Genomic DNA, 16054 nt, shown 5'->3' with positions numbered 1-16054 from the left:
GTTATCAAAGTGAACAGCAAAACAAACAAATGCAGATCATTTCCAAAACAAAGCCCACACAAACCCTCAAGACATAACAACTCTGATGTTTTGGGGCTTAAACTGATCTCTAACTAGCCAAGATTAGGATGAGACCTAAAGCAGAGGGCGGATAATCCCGCATCTGCCTAATGCGAAGTTTCTTGCACCTTCCTCTGTCTATTAAATGTCAAAGACAGGATACTGGACCAAACAGATTTCATCTTTCATTCCACCAGTGCCATATTGCTCTGAAGGGATGCTTTGGGCTCCTTCTTGCTCATCCCTTCCTGTTTTTTTTGTGGGTTCCGCAATCTCCGCAGCTTCCCCTTGCCTGCCTCCCCCACTCCTCCCCACCCCCTCTAATCTCCACAGGGGTTTCTATATTAGTCTGAGTGGCTGGATAGGTCTCAGCCTCCATCTGGGGGGATTAAGCTTAATTTATCCTCTTAACTGAGCAACAACTTCCTCACCGAATCCTTTCCCTAGCTTCGCCTTCGCCCCAACACTTCGGTACCACTTCAGCCCCATCCCTGCCAGGCAAACAGGGAAAAAAGGAAGAAAGCACGAACCCAAGTGTCAATGCCGATGCCCCCTGGGCAGTAGGGCAGCCGAGTTGGGGTCCCGCAGGACGGGAGGGGGACGACGACATCCCCTTGCGCAGGGGGAGGGCAGGGATGTGCAGGGGGGTCCCCGCTGAGGAAGGGGTGACACACCGCACCAGGGTCCCCAGTGTCGCCCCGGTGGGCAGGGCCGGCCTCTCCAGGGGACACCGCCGACGGGGGGGGTGTCACCCGTCCGGGGACCATCAGGGCCGGGTCCGGGGGCTGCGACGCCCGGCGGGGGAGGTGCCGAGCCGTGCCCAGCGCCGCCGCGGCCGCCCCACGGGCGGCGGTAATCCCATCAGAGGGCCGGACCCAGCCTCCTCCCCCCTTCCCTTCCCATCCCTTCCTTCCCTCCCCGTCCCTGCCCGGCGCGGCTGCGAGCCCCGCCGCTCCGCTCCGCGCCGGCCCCAGCCCCGCTCCCCCGAGGGGACGCCCGGCGGCGGCGGCGGCGCCCTTCGCCCGCGGCTACCGGCCCCCCACCTCCCCGGCCCGGGCGGCGGCGGGGGAAGGCGGCGCACATGGAGGTGCCGGGCCGCTGCCACCGCCGCTGCCGCTGCCTCCTCTCCCTCCTGCTCCTGGCTTCGTGCATCGGCTGCGCGGCCGCGCCGCGGAGGAGCATCCCCCGCCGGCAAGGTAGGTAGGGCGGGCGGCGGGGCCCGGGGGGCAGGACGGGGGGAGATGAGGTGCCCTTTCAACAAAGTTTCGCGTCCCTTTAAACTGGCGTTTGCCGCAGGGGGGGAAGCTCCAGCGGGGCCGGGCAGCGGTGTCGGGGCTGCGCTGCTGCCGCCGCCGCCGGCCCCTCCTCAGCGGCCGCTGCCCCGTGAGATAACTCGTCCCCGAGCTCCGGGGAGCCCGGCGGGGCGGCACCGTCCCCGCCCTTCCCTGCAAGCCCCTGCTTTGTCCTCCCACCCGCGGGGAGGGAGAGGATGCCTAGGCGGCGGCAGGGAATGTTGCCACTGGAAGCGGTGAAGTTGCAGGATGGGCGTGCGATCCGTTTTCTCTGGCGTTTTACACCCAGTGCCGATGGGTTCACTCAAGTTACAGACCAAGATCCGACTTCTGCTGCTGCGGAAGGAAGGAATTGGCAAAGATTTTGCCGGTTTTCCCTGGAGCCCGCAACCTGTGGTGTTGCGTGAGCAGAGTTGGGAGCCGGGTGAACCTCTGTGCCAGTCAGAAGTTTCCCGTCGGCAAGGCTCTGCTTTGGCTGTGGCATGTATGTGTGTGGTAGCGAATAACGTAAGTAGTAAATGTGACAGAAAAATGGCTAGGGAAGCAACAATCTAATAATAAAAAAATGCAGTTAGTCTGTACCGAGCATACTGTGGTGTCCTTCGAGGTCCTGCCTGAGCATTACCTGTGTCCGGCGGGAGAGTTCCCACGGCTGTCGTGGGGTTTTGCGCATTGATCAAGGTGGTGGTACGTGGTTCTTAGCGTTTGAAAGTTAAAAACTTGGACTCTAAGCAGCTTTTACAGTCCTCGCAGTCTGCAGCGTATGAAGCAGTAAGGTAAAATGTAAACAGTGAGGTGGGACACAGTGCGTGGTGAAGTTTGACATTCTGCATACTTAAAAAAATGTGGTGTTTAGAGAAGGTATTGACACGCAGGGCGGTTTCAAACACTGAGACTGTCCTGGAGTGTTTGAGGCCAACACCGATTTTTATGACTAACTTCACTGGTGTCAGATCAATGGAAAATACGACAAGTTTAGTAAATTCTGCTTCAGGTCACAAAGTGTTCACAGGATCAGACCCTTTTTGTATCTATTTCACAGTCTTAAAAGATTTGTATTGCTGTTTTTTAGAATCAGTATTGTGCATTCTCTTGCGTCTGTGAGGAAAAAAAATATGTCTGTACAGTTGGAAACTTAATACTTAAATACAGCCTGAGCTTAAAGCCCTTACTGGACAGATGGCTAATTTTACTGGTCTGACCTTGTCTCTTAGGGATCTAGTCCCATGATCCTTGGTTATCATAATAGCAGCCATTAAGTACTTGAGGAAATTAGATAGACAGTAGTTGTGAATGAGATGATTAGTAGTTTGCATTAAAATACTAGATATGTGACGTTGGGGATGGAAATGTGTAAATATTTTTAAAAATTCGTCTACTGTACTGGCATACTTGTTTCCTCTTATCACAGCAGAATGATGGACCTACTAGAAATGTATATCTATGCATTGAATTAAAGCAGTTTAAAACTTGGAAACAAATTATTTGTAGTACTGTGGAGGAGATGAACTAATTTAATAACATTTTGTGTATGCTAGTTTTGTTAGCTACCATTTTATGTTTTTTTTTAACAACTTACGTTATTTCAGGTTCACTGCCTGATTCAGTCCTTCCTTTTCTACTTTTTGGCTGTAAAAGAAATAGGCAGTTTCATACAGGAAGAATTTTTTCAAAATCTGTGCAAACATTTGAAAATCCACTTGTAGCAAGATTTGAAGAGGGAAATCCCACAGACAGTTTGTGTGCAGCAGTATGGGATTTAAATCCTATCTGCATTCTGCCAAAGGCCATTGGAATTGCAGGGTTGCTTCTGAGAATCCTGTGGCTGGGTGCCCACTGCGAAATGCTGCTTACAAAACACTGAGAACAGGTACAGTTCCAGGTAGCTCACATCTCTGCCTTGTTCTGCAGCGTATCATGTGCTGGGCAGGTGAGAGTGTGGGGGACCTGTCATTTACTTGCACTTCCAAAAGTAGAGGGCGAAGAAGAGATAAGACAGTAGAAAGTTCTTTAAGGTTTTTTTTTTTTCCCCTTTCACTTTGCCCTTTTAATAGCAATAGAAGTGAGGCTTGTACAGGAATTGTAACTGAGGTGAAAACAAAAGGTATTGAGAGGTAAGTGATAAAACCCGTTCATCTTCAATAATGGGAGCTGACTGGGAGGTCCTGTGGGTCAAAAGAAAAAAAAAGATAGTCAAATGCATCTCCATTTTTCCAAGTTTTTCATTCAGGGCTCAGCTTACAAGGATCAATTTTGTCATCCCAAGAAAGCAGCTGAGTGAGAAATCTGTCTGTGAAGTTAAAAATAAAGTATATAGTAAAATGGCCACAAATGCAACTTCTTAAACTAAACTTCGGGGGAAAAAGCTGTCGTCCTCAAATGTGAAACATCCTGATGACTGCTAAACTCATTTGAACATTTATTTACAGTTACACGATACATTTGCTGGAAACAAGGAAACAGGACGACAGACACTTTGGGAAGGGCTTAAAACAAATCTTTGGACACCTTGTGGTGAATAGCGTAGTTGGAAAGCGATTAGGCTGGGATTCTCCGAATCTTGTACTCCAGAAGTTGGCACTTGTCCACTGCTTTCACATTGTTTTCTTGCTTTTGCCTTCTGCAAAGCATAGGTTTTCGCAGCTTCTGTTTCAAGTTTCAGCCTAAAACTAGACCCCAGTTTGTTAAACTACTACTAATATAAACACAATAATGTTGGGTTTTAATGGCTCTATGATTTTAGGGGATTACAGGGGAAAGAGATGACCACTTACCTGTTTTCCCATGGGCGTTCATGGCATGAACTTGTTGCACTATATTGCATTGTCACTTTTTTACTATCAGAGCATGAAGTTCCAATGCCCTGTAAAATATTAAAACTGTTGATTTGGTCTGCACAGACAAAATAAAATATTAATATCTGATGCTTAGGAATTCTTTTATTTTTTATATATATATATATATATATAATGCTTGCCAACTAATATAAACAAAGAATTTGGCTTGTATTTTATCTATTTCCCAGATGTCTATAATGGTAGACATTGCTGGCTTTGTGTGTAAATGCTGGAGGAATCGGTCCAGTTAAAGTCTGAAGACTTTACAAGAGCGTAGCACTCAATATCAGGGCCAGATTTTCAAAAGAGCCCAGCTCCCTGGTCAGCCTTACAGTAAATGACTTTTTTTCCAAAGAACTTGGCACTGCAATACTTGAATTCTTTAGAAAATCTGTCTATAATAAGAGCTGCTCGATATGGAACACTTCTGAAAGTCTAGCCCTATTTAGGTAGCAAAATAGGTCAAACTACCTTGAAAATCAGGCCTACAGATAGAGAAAATATAGCATTCTTTGGGAAGAAAGGTGCTTATTTGAGTTTTTTAAATATTGCATGGATTTTTTTGGAACAACAATAGCATAAATTGTTATTTGCTGCCATAATGAATTCTGCACGTAAAGTGTGCAAGGGCGAGGTTGGTCGGCTGCTGAATGTGAAGTGTCTGAGGAAAGGAATGAGTCTGGAGCGGAACGATTCCTAACACAAGGGCTGCAGAGCTGGCAGAGACGGTGCATATCTGTGAGATAAAACTAATAAAGAAGATGTGAATAATTTATTTGGGGGAAGATTAGTATCATTCTTTTATTGTTTCAGGCATAAGCCAAAACGTGGGCTATCAGACCACACTGTTCGATGTCTTCAACACCAATAAAATCAACCAAGCACTAATTATATATGTATGTTGTTTGTCGCATTTGGGTGTAAGTTGTGTCATAATGTTGTGTGACATTTTCTTTTTGATTGGACTTGCCCTCATACCGTTGGTGCCCATCTCCTGGCAAATCCTGCCAGCACCAATCAATCCCATCAACACCTCCCACGGGTACGGGCATTCCCCTAATGCCCTCTGGGGCAGCAATGGGAATGCACTAAATTATTTCACTTGAGCACGTTACTTAGTATGTCAATGCTAATCACCCACTTTAACGTATATTTCCTCATTTTAGTTTTCTTTGCAGGAAAATGTGTTTGGTCCTTTCTGTCCTGAAATCGTTATCTTCCTCTGTAAAAGGAAACTTTCAGTGAACATTTTTCTTGGGCATCGCTTTGCTAACACCCCTTCTAAAACTGCTATACAGACTTCCACCAGTGTTCGGAAAGGTAAAATTAGCCAAGATTTTTTTTAAAATTGGTGGAATTATACCAGATATTGGGGTTTGCAGTGATGCTTTGGAGAAGAGGGGTTGTTTTGGAGCTAAGGCACCGGAGTGAGCCTTGGGAAATCCTTCTGTCCTGAGGCTGTCGCAGACTTGCTTTGAGGGTTTGCCAGTCCTTCCCAGGCCAAATTTTCAGTTTTCAGAATGGAGTTGTAGTGGTTTTGTGCTTTTATCTTTTTCTAACCATGCCACATTAGGCAGTAATAGGACTTCTGTAGGGTGCTCAGCACAGCTGTCCCCAGTTTTAGTCAGCGCTGATAGGCATTACTTTAGTAATAATACGCAGGCGAATGCCTTCATATTGCAGAAAAAAAAGCGCCCTCTTTTTCTCTGGCAGATACACAGTGACACAGGACTAGACAGGGCACAGCCCAGTGTACTGTGTGGAGTGAGCACATCTGACGATCAGATTCACCTTCTTAAACTTAATGGCAGGGAATTTGAGTGTCAGTCACCCAAAGACATCCTGAGGAGCAGGAGAGTACCCTGTTGTCTTAAAACGGAAAATTTCAGTGGATGAGTTCTCTTCAGTGCCCCACTCATCAATTAGCTGAGAGTATACTTGGGAGTTTCCCATTCCTCAGATCATGCTTATGTTGGGACTCAAATCTTATGCTTGGTTCTGCTGACATCCCTCTAATATGGTCTTACTGAAAATAAAAAAAAAATAGGTGACTAATATTGTTGCTTCATGAGGGAAACTCAAAACGGGACTGATAGGACCTTTTCACAGTATTTCTGCCATAATGAAGTAAAACACTGAAATAAATAGTTATAGAAAGTTTTTCTCTTATTAAAAAGTTATTAAAAGGTATCAAAGATGCCTGTAATCTGAGTAAATTACCATGAAGAGGTCTTTGCAGACTTTATCATTTCATATATTAAAGAGTGTGCAGTTTGGTGCCATATTTATCAGTGAATGTGCAACAGTGGCCTGTGATCATGTAATAAAAGACTTTCTAAACCGCAGGCACAGAGGAGACTATGTTTCCTATTTGATCACTAATAAAATTTCCTAATGGTTTTCTGTGCAAACAAATGATCTGTCTCAAAAAAACCTACAAACTAAACAAAACCCCAAATGTTTTCTTCATAATTAGTCCCAACTGAAAGGAAATACATTTGGGTAAGAATAGGCAAGATTTGGTTTCCTTTTATTTTTTATTTTTAGTGAAGATGCTTCCATGTGAAAACCAAATTGGTTATTTCATATTGTGTGAACATCCAAACCACAGCAAAAGATGAACATTAGTTTTTCAGACTTTTCAGAGGCGCTGAGCTGAGAACAAGCACAGCCAAATTAATCTTTGAAAGTACCTGCTTCGGGAGGGCATAAGCCACTGGAAATTGGAGGCTTAGGGGGAAAGCTCCATCACAACCAGGTAGCTAACTCAAACCTAGGTAATGGTATCATGTGTGATGATCCATAAAACTCTGCAGGTGAGAGGTCTGTAGTGGGAAATACACCGAGTTCACAGCAGTTCTTCTACCAAGCGCAGTGTAACTACACGCAGGAGTAAGGACTACTCATGAAGAAAACTCCTCAGGACATTGGCTTTTAATGAAAAAGAAAAGCACACTATATTGACCCAGGGAGCCTTTTATTCAAAAGGAAGAGGATAGCTATGGGGCTGTGAGAGAAACCTTTTCTTCTGTTCGTGACTTGCTGTCCATGTAATCAGATGGTCAAAATACACCAGCTTTGTTTTCTTAAAAAGATCTTTCATTCAAGCATTGCCAAAAGTTATTCTGGATAAGTTTTAGACCTAGAAGAGATAAACCATCCGCAAGTGCTAATGTATTTTGCACCTGGCTTTCTCAGCATATCACTAACTGGTGATGAGGTGTCTTTCAATTTATATATATGAATCTTATAGTTAATAAACACTTTTTTAAAAACCAGTGCAGATAGCAGTCATGTTAAGAGTAGTTGTTCTGGGAAGGGGACACCAAGCGCTTCTGAGTTTCCCCGTGTCCTCAGAGGACAGTCAGACTGGTGTAACTCACACAGAAAGATCTCCAAGGCTGTAAGAATCCCAAGCCAAATTATTCTTCACACCTCTCTCGATTTTTAAAGTAATTTAAAATTGCAGGCACCTGTGGAAATGAAGGTACAGTCAAATACCGACACCTGTGTACATTTGGAACGTGCAATTTGAACCATCTTTCTAAATGAAGGGAAATGAGCATCTTGTGAATGTTGAGCATGCTGCTTTCAAATACAGAAATCATTCTGATCCTTCTGATGTTTCACAGGTACTATTGCACATATAAAGTTTTAAACTAGGACTGTCTTTGTGTTGCTGAGCTCAAAAATCTGAAAAAAATCCTAAGGGCAAAGATTATAGAGAATTTCACTCAAGTTAAATTCTTCCATGCATGTGAAATTGCAACAGAAGATGATTTTAGGAAAAAAACACGAACAAAACCTGTCAAACTGCAAATGATGGAAAGTAAGTGTCTAGGACCAGAACTTTTGCGGTGTAATTCGAGATAGCAGAAGCCAGAATTTGTTGGAACAGAAATGTTTCAGCTCTGTTTCATATTCTGCTTTCTAGATAATCACAGGAGAAGACAACATGTTTCTAAAAATGAGCAGGCTTTTTATGAGGATGACTATTTACAGAGATCACAGAATCACAGGAGATGGTGGCATTGCAGCTAGTGCTCAGCCACGAACACAGAGACCAACATCCTGGTGGCATTTTTGGTTCCTGTTCCACTTTCATGACATTCCCGTTCCTGCATGGACCCGTTACGTGTGTGTTGCTAGTTTTCATCGTAATTGAGCAGTTATAATGGCAGCTCTATGGTATGGTGAACCATACAGTGAAGAACTGCAGCTCTTTCCATATATGTGCTAATGGACTTAGTAGGCTGAGGTGAGAATGTTTGAGCCATTTACCTCTGTGGAGTCATAAGATGTAGCGATCATGGGGAGGATGGAAGAAGAAACCTGCAGAATATAAGGGGAAGGAAGTCACCACTGGACAAAGGACTAGACAGCACCTAAAATGGGCAGAAAGGGAAAAGAAAGAGCTGTTTAACCAACTGATGCCAAAAGAAGGGCATGGCTTGCATGCTGAAGCAGCCCTGGTAAGGGTTTGGGCCAAAGGGTTGGACTCTGCAAGTTGTGGTGGAGCAAGGAATGCTTTGAGAGGATTAGGGAGAGTTAGATACTAGCTTTGTGGACATCGTAACAGTGCCTGGGTCATTTGCTGTTGGTTCCCTTACATATTTGGTCTTTATTTATGCTGAGATGTATCTCCATGCCTCATTATCTCTTGCAGCAAAGGTTTCATCCCTCCCAGTCATTCTCCCAGGTTTCACATCCCGCTGCTTTTACTGGCTTTTTGGGTACACAGTCGTTTCCCACACTACATTAGTGCAGGGATTCAATCTATTTCTGTCACTTAATAGAGACAAAGAATTTCCTCTGTGGTTTTTACTGATACTGCTGGTGAATAGAGAGACTTGCTGACTGCAGAAGGTAGTGAAATTATCCCTTTTCTTACAGAGGAACTGGGTTGGAGAAGAATTTCCTGCTCCTTGCAAAGATGCCGGATTTCTTCCTTGACCTGGCCTTCAGGAGCCTTTAATAAAATCACAGTTGCAATTGAGCTGATTTCTGAACTTGGGTTGAGATCATAACTTGAGTTAGGATCACAGTGCGGTGTCAGCCCTGGTGGATGTGCCCTCGCAGCAAAAAGGCCAGCGGCATCCTGAAGGGGTGTTGCCAGCAGGTCGAGGGAGGTGATCCTTCCTCTCTACTGAGCACTCATGAGAGACATCTGGAGGATTTGGTCCATTTCTGGGCTTCCCAGTGCAAGAGAGACATGGACATACTGGAGTGAGTACCCACAAAGAAAATTAAAGGACTGGAGCATCTTGGGGACAAGGAGAGCTCTAGGTGAACCTGCTTTAGCAGGGTGGTTGGACCGGATGATCTCTAGAGGTCACTTCCAACGCCTGCCATCCTGTGATTCTGTGCGAGGCTGAGAGGAGCCGTTCAGCCTGGAGAGTAAAAGGCTCAGGGGGATCTTATCAATGTATGTAAATATCTGATGGGAGAAGTAAAGAGGATGGAGCCAGGCTTTTCTCAGGGCTGCCCTGTGACAGGACTGGAGGCAATGGGCACAAGCTGACACAAAGGAAATCCCATTTAAACATAAGAAAAAACTTTTTTACAGTGAGGACTTGCACAGAGAGGTTGTGTAGTCCCTGTCCTTAGAGATATTCAAAACCCAATTCAGCAAAGTCCTGTGGATTATTAAAGTCTATTGCACAGACATGCTAATACGCTGTTGCTTGTCTTCAGCTACTTTCCGATACTTAAATTAGACCTCCCAGAAACTTTTTTTTTTAGAGTTATTTGAAAACTGGTGAAGTATCCGGTGAGAAGGCAGGCAGTGCCAGGGCAGGCAGGACCGTGGCAGCAGGCAGGGTCAGCCACAGCCCGCCGGCTGCGGGACACATCCGCAGGGACAAGGCAGGTCTGAGCCCAGCCAGGAAATCCCAAGCCAGGAAAAATATTGAGTTTAGCATTCAAGCAGCCTTGTAGGCTGGAACAGGGAGGGGTGAGCCTCAGTGCTTCCGCTTCTCCGGGACTAGGGACCTGGCTAGCATCTTCCTCTGACAGGCCAAGATGCTGTGGAGGTGTCAGGAATTAGGGCAGCCATCCCCCAGCATGTGAAGCGCAAGCCTGGTTTTAGGGGCACAAGCACTAAATTTTGACTCGGGCTTCCAGGAATGCGCCTGAGGTTATGCAGGCGGAGTGTCTTGGTGGGGCTTTTTACAGGCATCTATAGTACATTTATACTGGAAGTGGAAGGTGCTTCCGATTAGGAGAAATAGTTCACCAAGTTATCCCAGGTGCAGGTACAGTGTATGCGCTTGTGTTGGTCAGACTTGCCTCTGATTGGTAATTATTAAAAACACAAGCTTGTGAGAGTTCTCCAGAGATTGCCCTGTCTGTTCCTCTTGACAAAGGCTGGACAGGTGTAAACTCAACCTTTGCTCAGAGATAATATTGTCCCCTGCTTTTAATAACCTTCAGCACCAGGAATTCCCCAAAAGTGGTTCCAGTGCATAACCATCCACAGCCAGAAGTTTTTTTCCTATGTCTAGGTCTTAAAAAAATTACGTAAAAAATCAGTTTCTGCTTTTCCTTCTCACAGCTGTAAGTCACGGTGCACTGTGCAGCGTTCCCCTCATTTCTGCCTCCCTTCTCTGCAGAGTCGGAGCCTTCCTGGGCACAGAGCCTTGCTCTGGGGAGGAGCGCGGGGAGGGGAACGGGGCTTCCCACCCCTGCCCTTCTCTTCCGCGATCTGCAGGGCCAAGGCACGGCAGGAAAAGCCACAACAACGCCGGCAGTGGCATTGTGCCTGTTCGTTTTTAATGGGATTCACTGTGGTGCACTGTAGCTTAAGTTCTGAGCTTTGGCTCCTTCGTTCCTCTTCCTCAGGCTATAAATACCCCGGTGGCTGTCACCTCAGATGTACCTGGGGCAGATAACAGATGCTACATACTGCATCAGAAAAACATCACGTGGGTCCAATCCTGCTATTATTATAATGTTGAGGGTTTCTTGTTTGTTTTTTTTTTCTTTTTTCATTGTGTTTATTACAGGATTTTTAAAGGGCTAACCGAGGTGGGGTTAGCCTTTCCAAAGGTTTGTGCACTGAGGTCTGGATCAAAAACCATGATGGTAGGGCCATACTACTGCAGTCTCTGCACCGGTGCTCGCTGTGGCAGTGTGCAGGTCGTCCAGCGGATTTCCTCTTGTCAGGATCTCGTGCACTGGCAGTGATAGGTCACTCGCTCAGAGCAACAGCTATCAGGATTTCTCCATTTTGTGATGTTTTCCATGTTGATGTCGCTACTCAGGGTGCAGGACCAGGAGAGACCGTCTGAGATTTTCCAATTTCAAGTCATCGTCCTTTGTAGTTGTTGCAGCTGGGAGATTTTTGCTCTCTTACATAGCACTGCTGGGCAGTGGGAGCTGGAAAATGCTTCAAAGAGATTAAAAGATGGCACATTTTTTTCATTTAGGATTTCCTGACCTTTTTCAGTTTGTCATGCTGTCTTCATTCCACTGTGGTGTTTGTATAATCTTGTTCAGTCTGTAAAACGAAAGGAAACAAGAAAAGACCCTATCGCTGTTTATCGTTTTACAAATTTACAAATGTAAATTTTACAAATTTACAAATTTTACAAATTTCACTCATACTTCAGTGAGAGAGTGAATGGGCCATAATAGACTTTGTTTCAGCTCTAGGAGTGGACATACTGTTTTATTGAAAACAGCTTTTTCAATGATAAAATGCTATTTCAGTAAAACCAAGGTTTTTTTTTATGAATTGGTGAGCTGCGTTAAATAATGTTTGTAACAAAAGAATCCAAAGGAATTTCTCTTACTGGAAAATGTTTTGTTCTGAAAACTTGAATTTAGAATTAGTTTGAATTGTCTTTCATGATGTTTTTCTGTTGCTATATCCTTGTGACATGTTAGTAGTGACAGCCATCATTTCATCAACGCATTTTTCTTGTTTCATGGGACAAAATCAACCTGGAAAATAAGGAGTCCTTCAGCCAGTACCTCCTAGCTGTTACCCCCAGAGATTTAAAACTAAAATAATGAAATGGTTATCCCATTTCATTGGCCCATGCCCTATCATTAATAGTAGTACAGAATATGTAGTATAAAGATCTTGATTTTCCAAACCACAAACTAGTAAAGATGAAATGAACCATTTGTTTTCCTTTAATTACCATATTATTGCATGAGGATTGTATCAGTGAATTATTTGTATATTATTTCAGGACCTGCAAATACTTGTGACTACCTGCATGCCTTGAAACAGCATAAGCGTCTAAAAAGGAAAGAGAAGATGAAATGCAAAATATAATTAAAATTCTAAAAGAAAATTTTCCCAGTCCTTTCAGGTATTCCATTCATGAATATTTTAAAAAATACTGTTTTCAGTCAGTATTATTTTCATCTCATTTAAAATTTAAATAGATTTTGAAATTTCCTCTAAAATAGTAGTACCAACTGTGATAAGCTTTACCCAACTCATCCAAAGTGCTTCAGATGTGAAGCTTGTGAACGTAAGAGATGTATTTCTTTTGAAGCTGGTTTTTTTCTCATAACTATTCATCACTGTAGTAAGATTTTGGGGTCACTTCATGACTGGAAGGAAGGAGGAATTCCCCTGTGTCTGCACAAGCAGTTTTCTTGCAGTAGCTGGAGGGAAGCATCATGCTGAAGTGGTTGCACCCGAGCTCTGCACGAGGCCAGCATGGTTAGTCTGGGAGGGATTAATTTGGGTGGGTGGATTAATTTGAAGTGTTCCCATTAGGTACTCAAGGTGACTCTGCTGAAAATTGCAAGGGTGTGATTGCAATTTTCACATGGAAGTGATATCTCTGCTGGCGGATTCAGTGATGGCAAGGAGCGTCCTGAGGCACTGGTACATCATTGGCTGTCCCAGGCTGGGGACCATTCCCAGGAGCCACTTTGCCTGGGGCCACCCTGATGGTAGCCTATGGGTGTTTAATTTATGGACAGGGGCTGTTGTATGTGCCAGTGGGAGCTGCAATAGAAATGACACTTGTATTGATGGGATAAGCTTTTTTACTGTTTTTAATTTGAGTTGCTTTTGTGCAGCAAAAATTGAAATAACGGTGATTATTTAAAAATGGTGAAATCTTAGGGAGAGGGCTCATGTATTCTTCAGCTCACTTGGAGAGCTTATTTGGTGACTTCTTCATTGGTTTATCAGTTTTTGCATATTTTCAGAAGTACAGAACCAGAGAGATCTATAAACAAGAAACAAAATAGCTGTAAGCAGAAAAGTAAACACAACATTGTTAGCTCAACATTGTTTACCTACAGCCGAATGCTCATTAACTTTTTGTATTTGATACAAGATTTACAATGTATACTCATAATATGTGCAAGAGTGCTCTCCCTTGATTGACGGCTTGTTTGCATGGGACCAAAGTCATTGCTTCTATTACCAGTTTCATCAAAACATTTTGGACAATATCAAACTTTCTGTGCCTGACGGGCCAGGAAGGAGAATGACTGTGTTTGCACAAAATGTCTTAAATTTAATTTTTTTATAAATTGATTCCTTGTTCTTTATGATCAGGGCTAATCTCCATGCCTTCTTAGGTATTCACCAGATCCAACTGCAGAGGACATTTGCAGGTGGGATCAACACTGAGGCAGATCTTCAGAGTATGTACAAATATATAGTATATGGCACCTCCCTTGCCTGCAGGCTCCCATCCATCGGGCTGCAGAGGGGAGTAGGCTACGCTGTGGTTTTGCACCGTGCATGATGCTACCAGATTAACAGAGCTTTCATGCTGAATTTTGAGAAGAGAGTTTTTTCTGACCTGAATTGTAGGAGGAACTACAAATATCTGAAGAGTTTTACCCTTGAAAACTATTTTTATATTTTATAGTCTAAACATGACCTTTGACATAAAGAAATACGTGTTTAGACCAGTTTTAATATCCATTTTTAGTGTGTGTAATACACAATGTTCTGTAAAATCTTGCAAAATACCTCAAGCACACATTTATCTCAAAATAATTTGTTAGTAAAACCGCAATATGTATGGCAACATTAGTGATCAGCTAGCAAAGCGCTTTGACATAGTGTTGCAGCATGACTGTTCCAAAGCCGTGACATCTCCTGCATCTCAGTGGCATAAACATGGCTTGTGTCAGATCGTGGAGTCACTTTGTCATGGCTGCAAAGGGAAAGGCCAGTCCAAAAATGGACATTTTTTACTTTCTGCCGGGTTGTGTGAAATTCGGACTCTGGCAACGAGAAGTGACTCCGAATCCGCAGATGCACATCAATAAGCTGTGGAGTCAGGAGAGGTGACAGCGTAGGACTGTGGGGACAGGCACACCACATGACATGCCTTGCCCTCTCTCCCCCCACAAGAAATAATGGTGTGCGTGGGACAGGGATGGCCCAGATTTCCTTTTCCTCTTGGCTCCTGGGTTAAGCAGGAGGCAGCGCGGTGCCCGGCAGGGTGAGGATCCAGTGTGCTCCCCAAACCATCGTTTGACAGCTGGGGAGGGCGAAGACAGGGCTGAGCGCTGGTGGAGTTTACACCTGCTTCCCAAGCATACCTCCTGCCACCATTTTCGCTGCGAGAGGGAAATTCCCTGACTTCTGTTGAGGATTAAACATGGAGGATGGAAACACAGACCTCTGCAGCTCCTCGCTCTCATTTTCCCTGGCTTAAGTTAGTATTTACTCCTCCAGTGACAATTTATGGGCCGGTGTAACTGACATCAGTGTTTGGCTCTCTGTGGCTCTTTCATCATCTGCAAACTGAAGATAGTGGTGTTTAGTAGGGCTGGGTGAATAATTCATGGCGTGGCTCCTTATTAAACAGATGTTGCCTCTCTGTTTGCAGATAGTCTGCAAATGGATTGCATTTTTTTTTTCAAATTTATTTGTTGTTCCAGATTATTCACCAAATACTTCCTGTAAATACTTTTATTGGCCTCTAGTGCATTCAGAATATGAATTTGAAGCCTGTCTTATATGAGTATTTGTCATTGCCAGTTAAAATTTGTTATTTCAGCCACTGTGCCTCCCAGCAAACTTGTCTCATAGAGCCTCTCCAGAAAGTAATACAAGGGTAGAATGAATACGCTAAGTGTGAATGTTTAGTGGTTTTTTTTTCTTTTCCGTTACTCCTGTTGCAGCTGTAATATTAAACTGCCTCACTGGGTGTTGTGAAGATTGGAAAGATGTTTTCTGAAGGTAAAATGCTGCTTAAGTAGATAGCGATACCCCAGCCCCAGCTGCTCTTCCCTGCCTCTCCTTTCGGTAGCAGGTGGTACCTGGTGGTGTATGGTCCAGCTACTGCTCGTGCAGGTGAGCACGAGAGGTGGAACTCTGCTATCCTCAGAGCCCCTGCACCCAGCAGGGATCCGTGCGTCTAAGTCAGTGCTAATAAAGAAAATGGGTGAGAGGCCAGAGAGCAAGTAGCATGGCATGGTTTGGCTCTCACTCCGTATGGTGCAACTCCTTTCTCCCTTCCCCAAAAGATGTCCTTATTGACTTACGGACATGGTTTGTGAGCTGAGCTATCCTCCAGACCATTCCTGGGAGACTTTCCCAGGAAGCTGAACCTGTGCCCACAGACTGTACAGGCAGTATGGATGCGTGGATGTCCCTGTCTTTGGGTCCTGGGTAGTTCCCAGCATCTCAGGAATATGTTTAAAATCCCACGGTTGCTCAGTGGCATTGCTCAAAGCACTGTGTAGTTATTTGTTTACTTGAAGATCCATTTAGGACAAGCTCAGCTCCTTCCCTGGTAGGTAAGGGAGGGAAGGTGCTGGTGGTATCCCTGGAAAGGGGTTGTGAGAGGATTGCAGCTCCATGTTTTAGCCTCTGGGAGTCTGGCTGGTGGCTTGTGTTCACAGAGTATGAGGCTTTTAGCGGAGACT

At 44.5% G+C, this 16054-nt stretch overlaps 1 protein-coding gene across 3 annotated transcripts in view; it reads left to right on the top strand.

Annotated features, from left to right (window-relative positions):
• Positions 1-988: 988 nt before the first annotated feature.
• Positions 989-16054, top strand: part of EGFLAM (EGF like, fibronectin type III and laminin G domains) — a 74174-nt gene continuing 59108 nt past the window's right edge. For 2 of the 3 annotated variants that reach the window (XM_054185899.1, XM_054185898.1), the window contains exon 1: positions 989-1256. In XM_054185899.1, coding sequence (XP_054041874.1) covers positions 1142-1256 — 115 coding nt within the window. In that variant the 5' untranslated portion in view covers positions 989-1141. Of the gene's footprint in view, positions 1257-1391; positions 1837-16054 lie in introns of those variants that run through there. The other variant, XM_054185897.1, reaches the window with a different exon arrangement.

The sequence above is a fragment of the Rissa tridactyla genome, chromosome Z (genome assembly GCF_028500815.1).
Source record: "Rissa tridactyla isolate bRisTri1 chromosome Z, bRisTri1.patW.cur.20221130, whole genome shotgun sequence".
NCBI lineage: Eukaryota > Metazoa > Chordata > Aves > Charadriiformes > Laridae > Rissa > Rissa tridactyla.
Note: the sequence above shows the minus strand (reverse complement) of the source record. Positions and strands in the feature narration are given on the sequence as shown.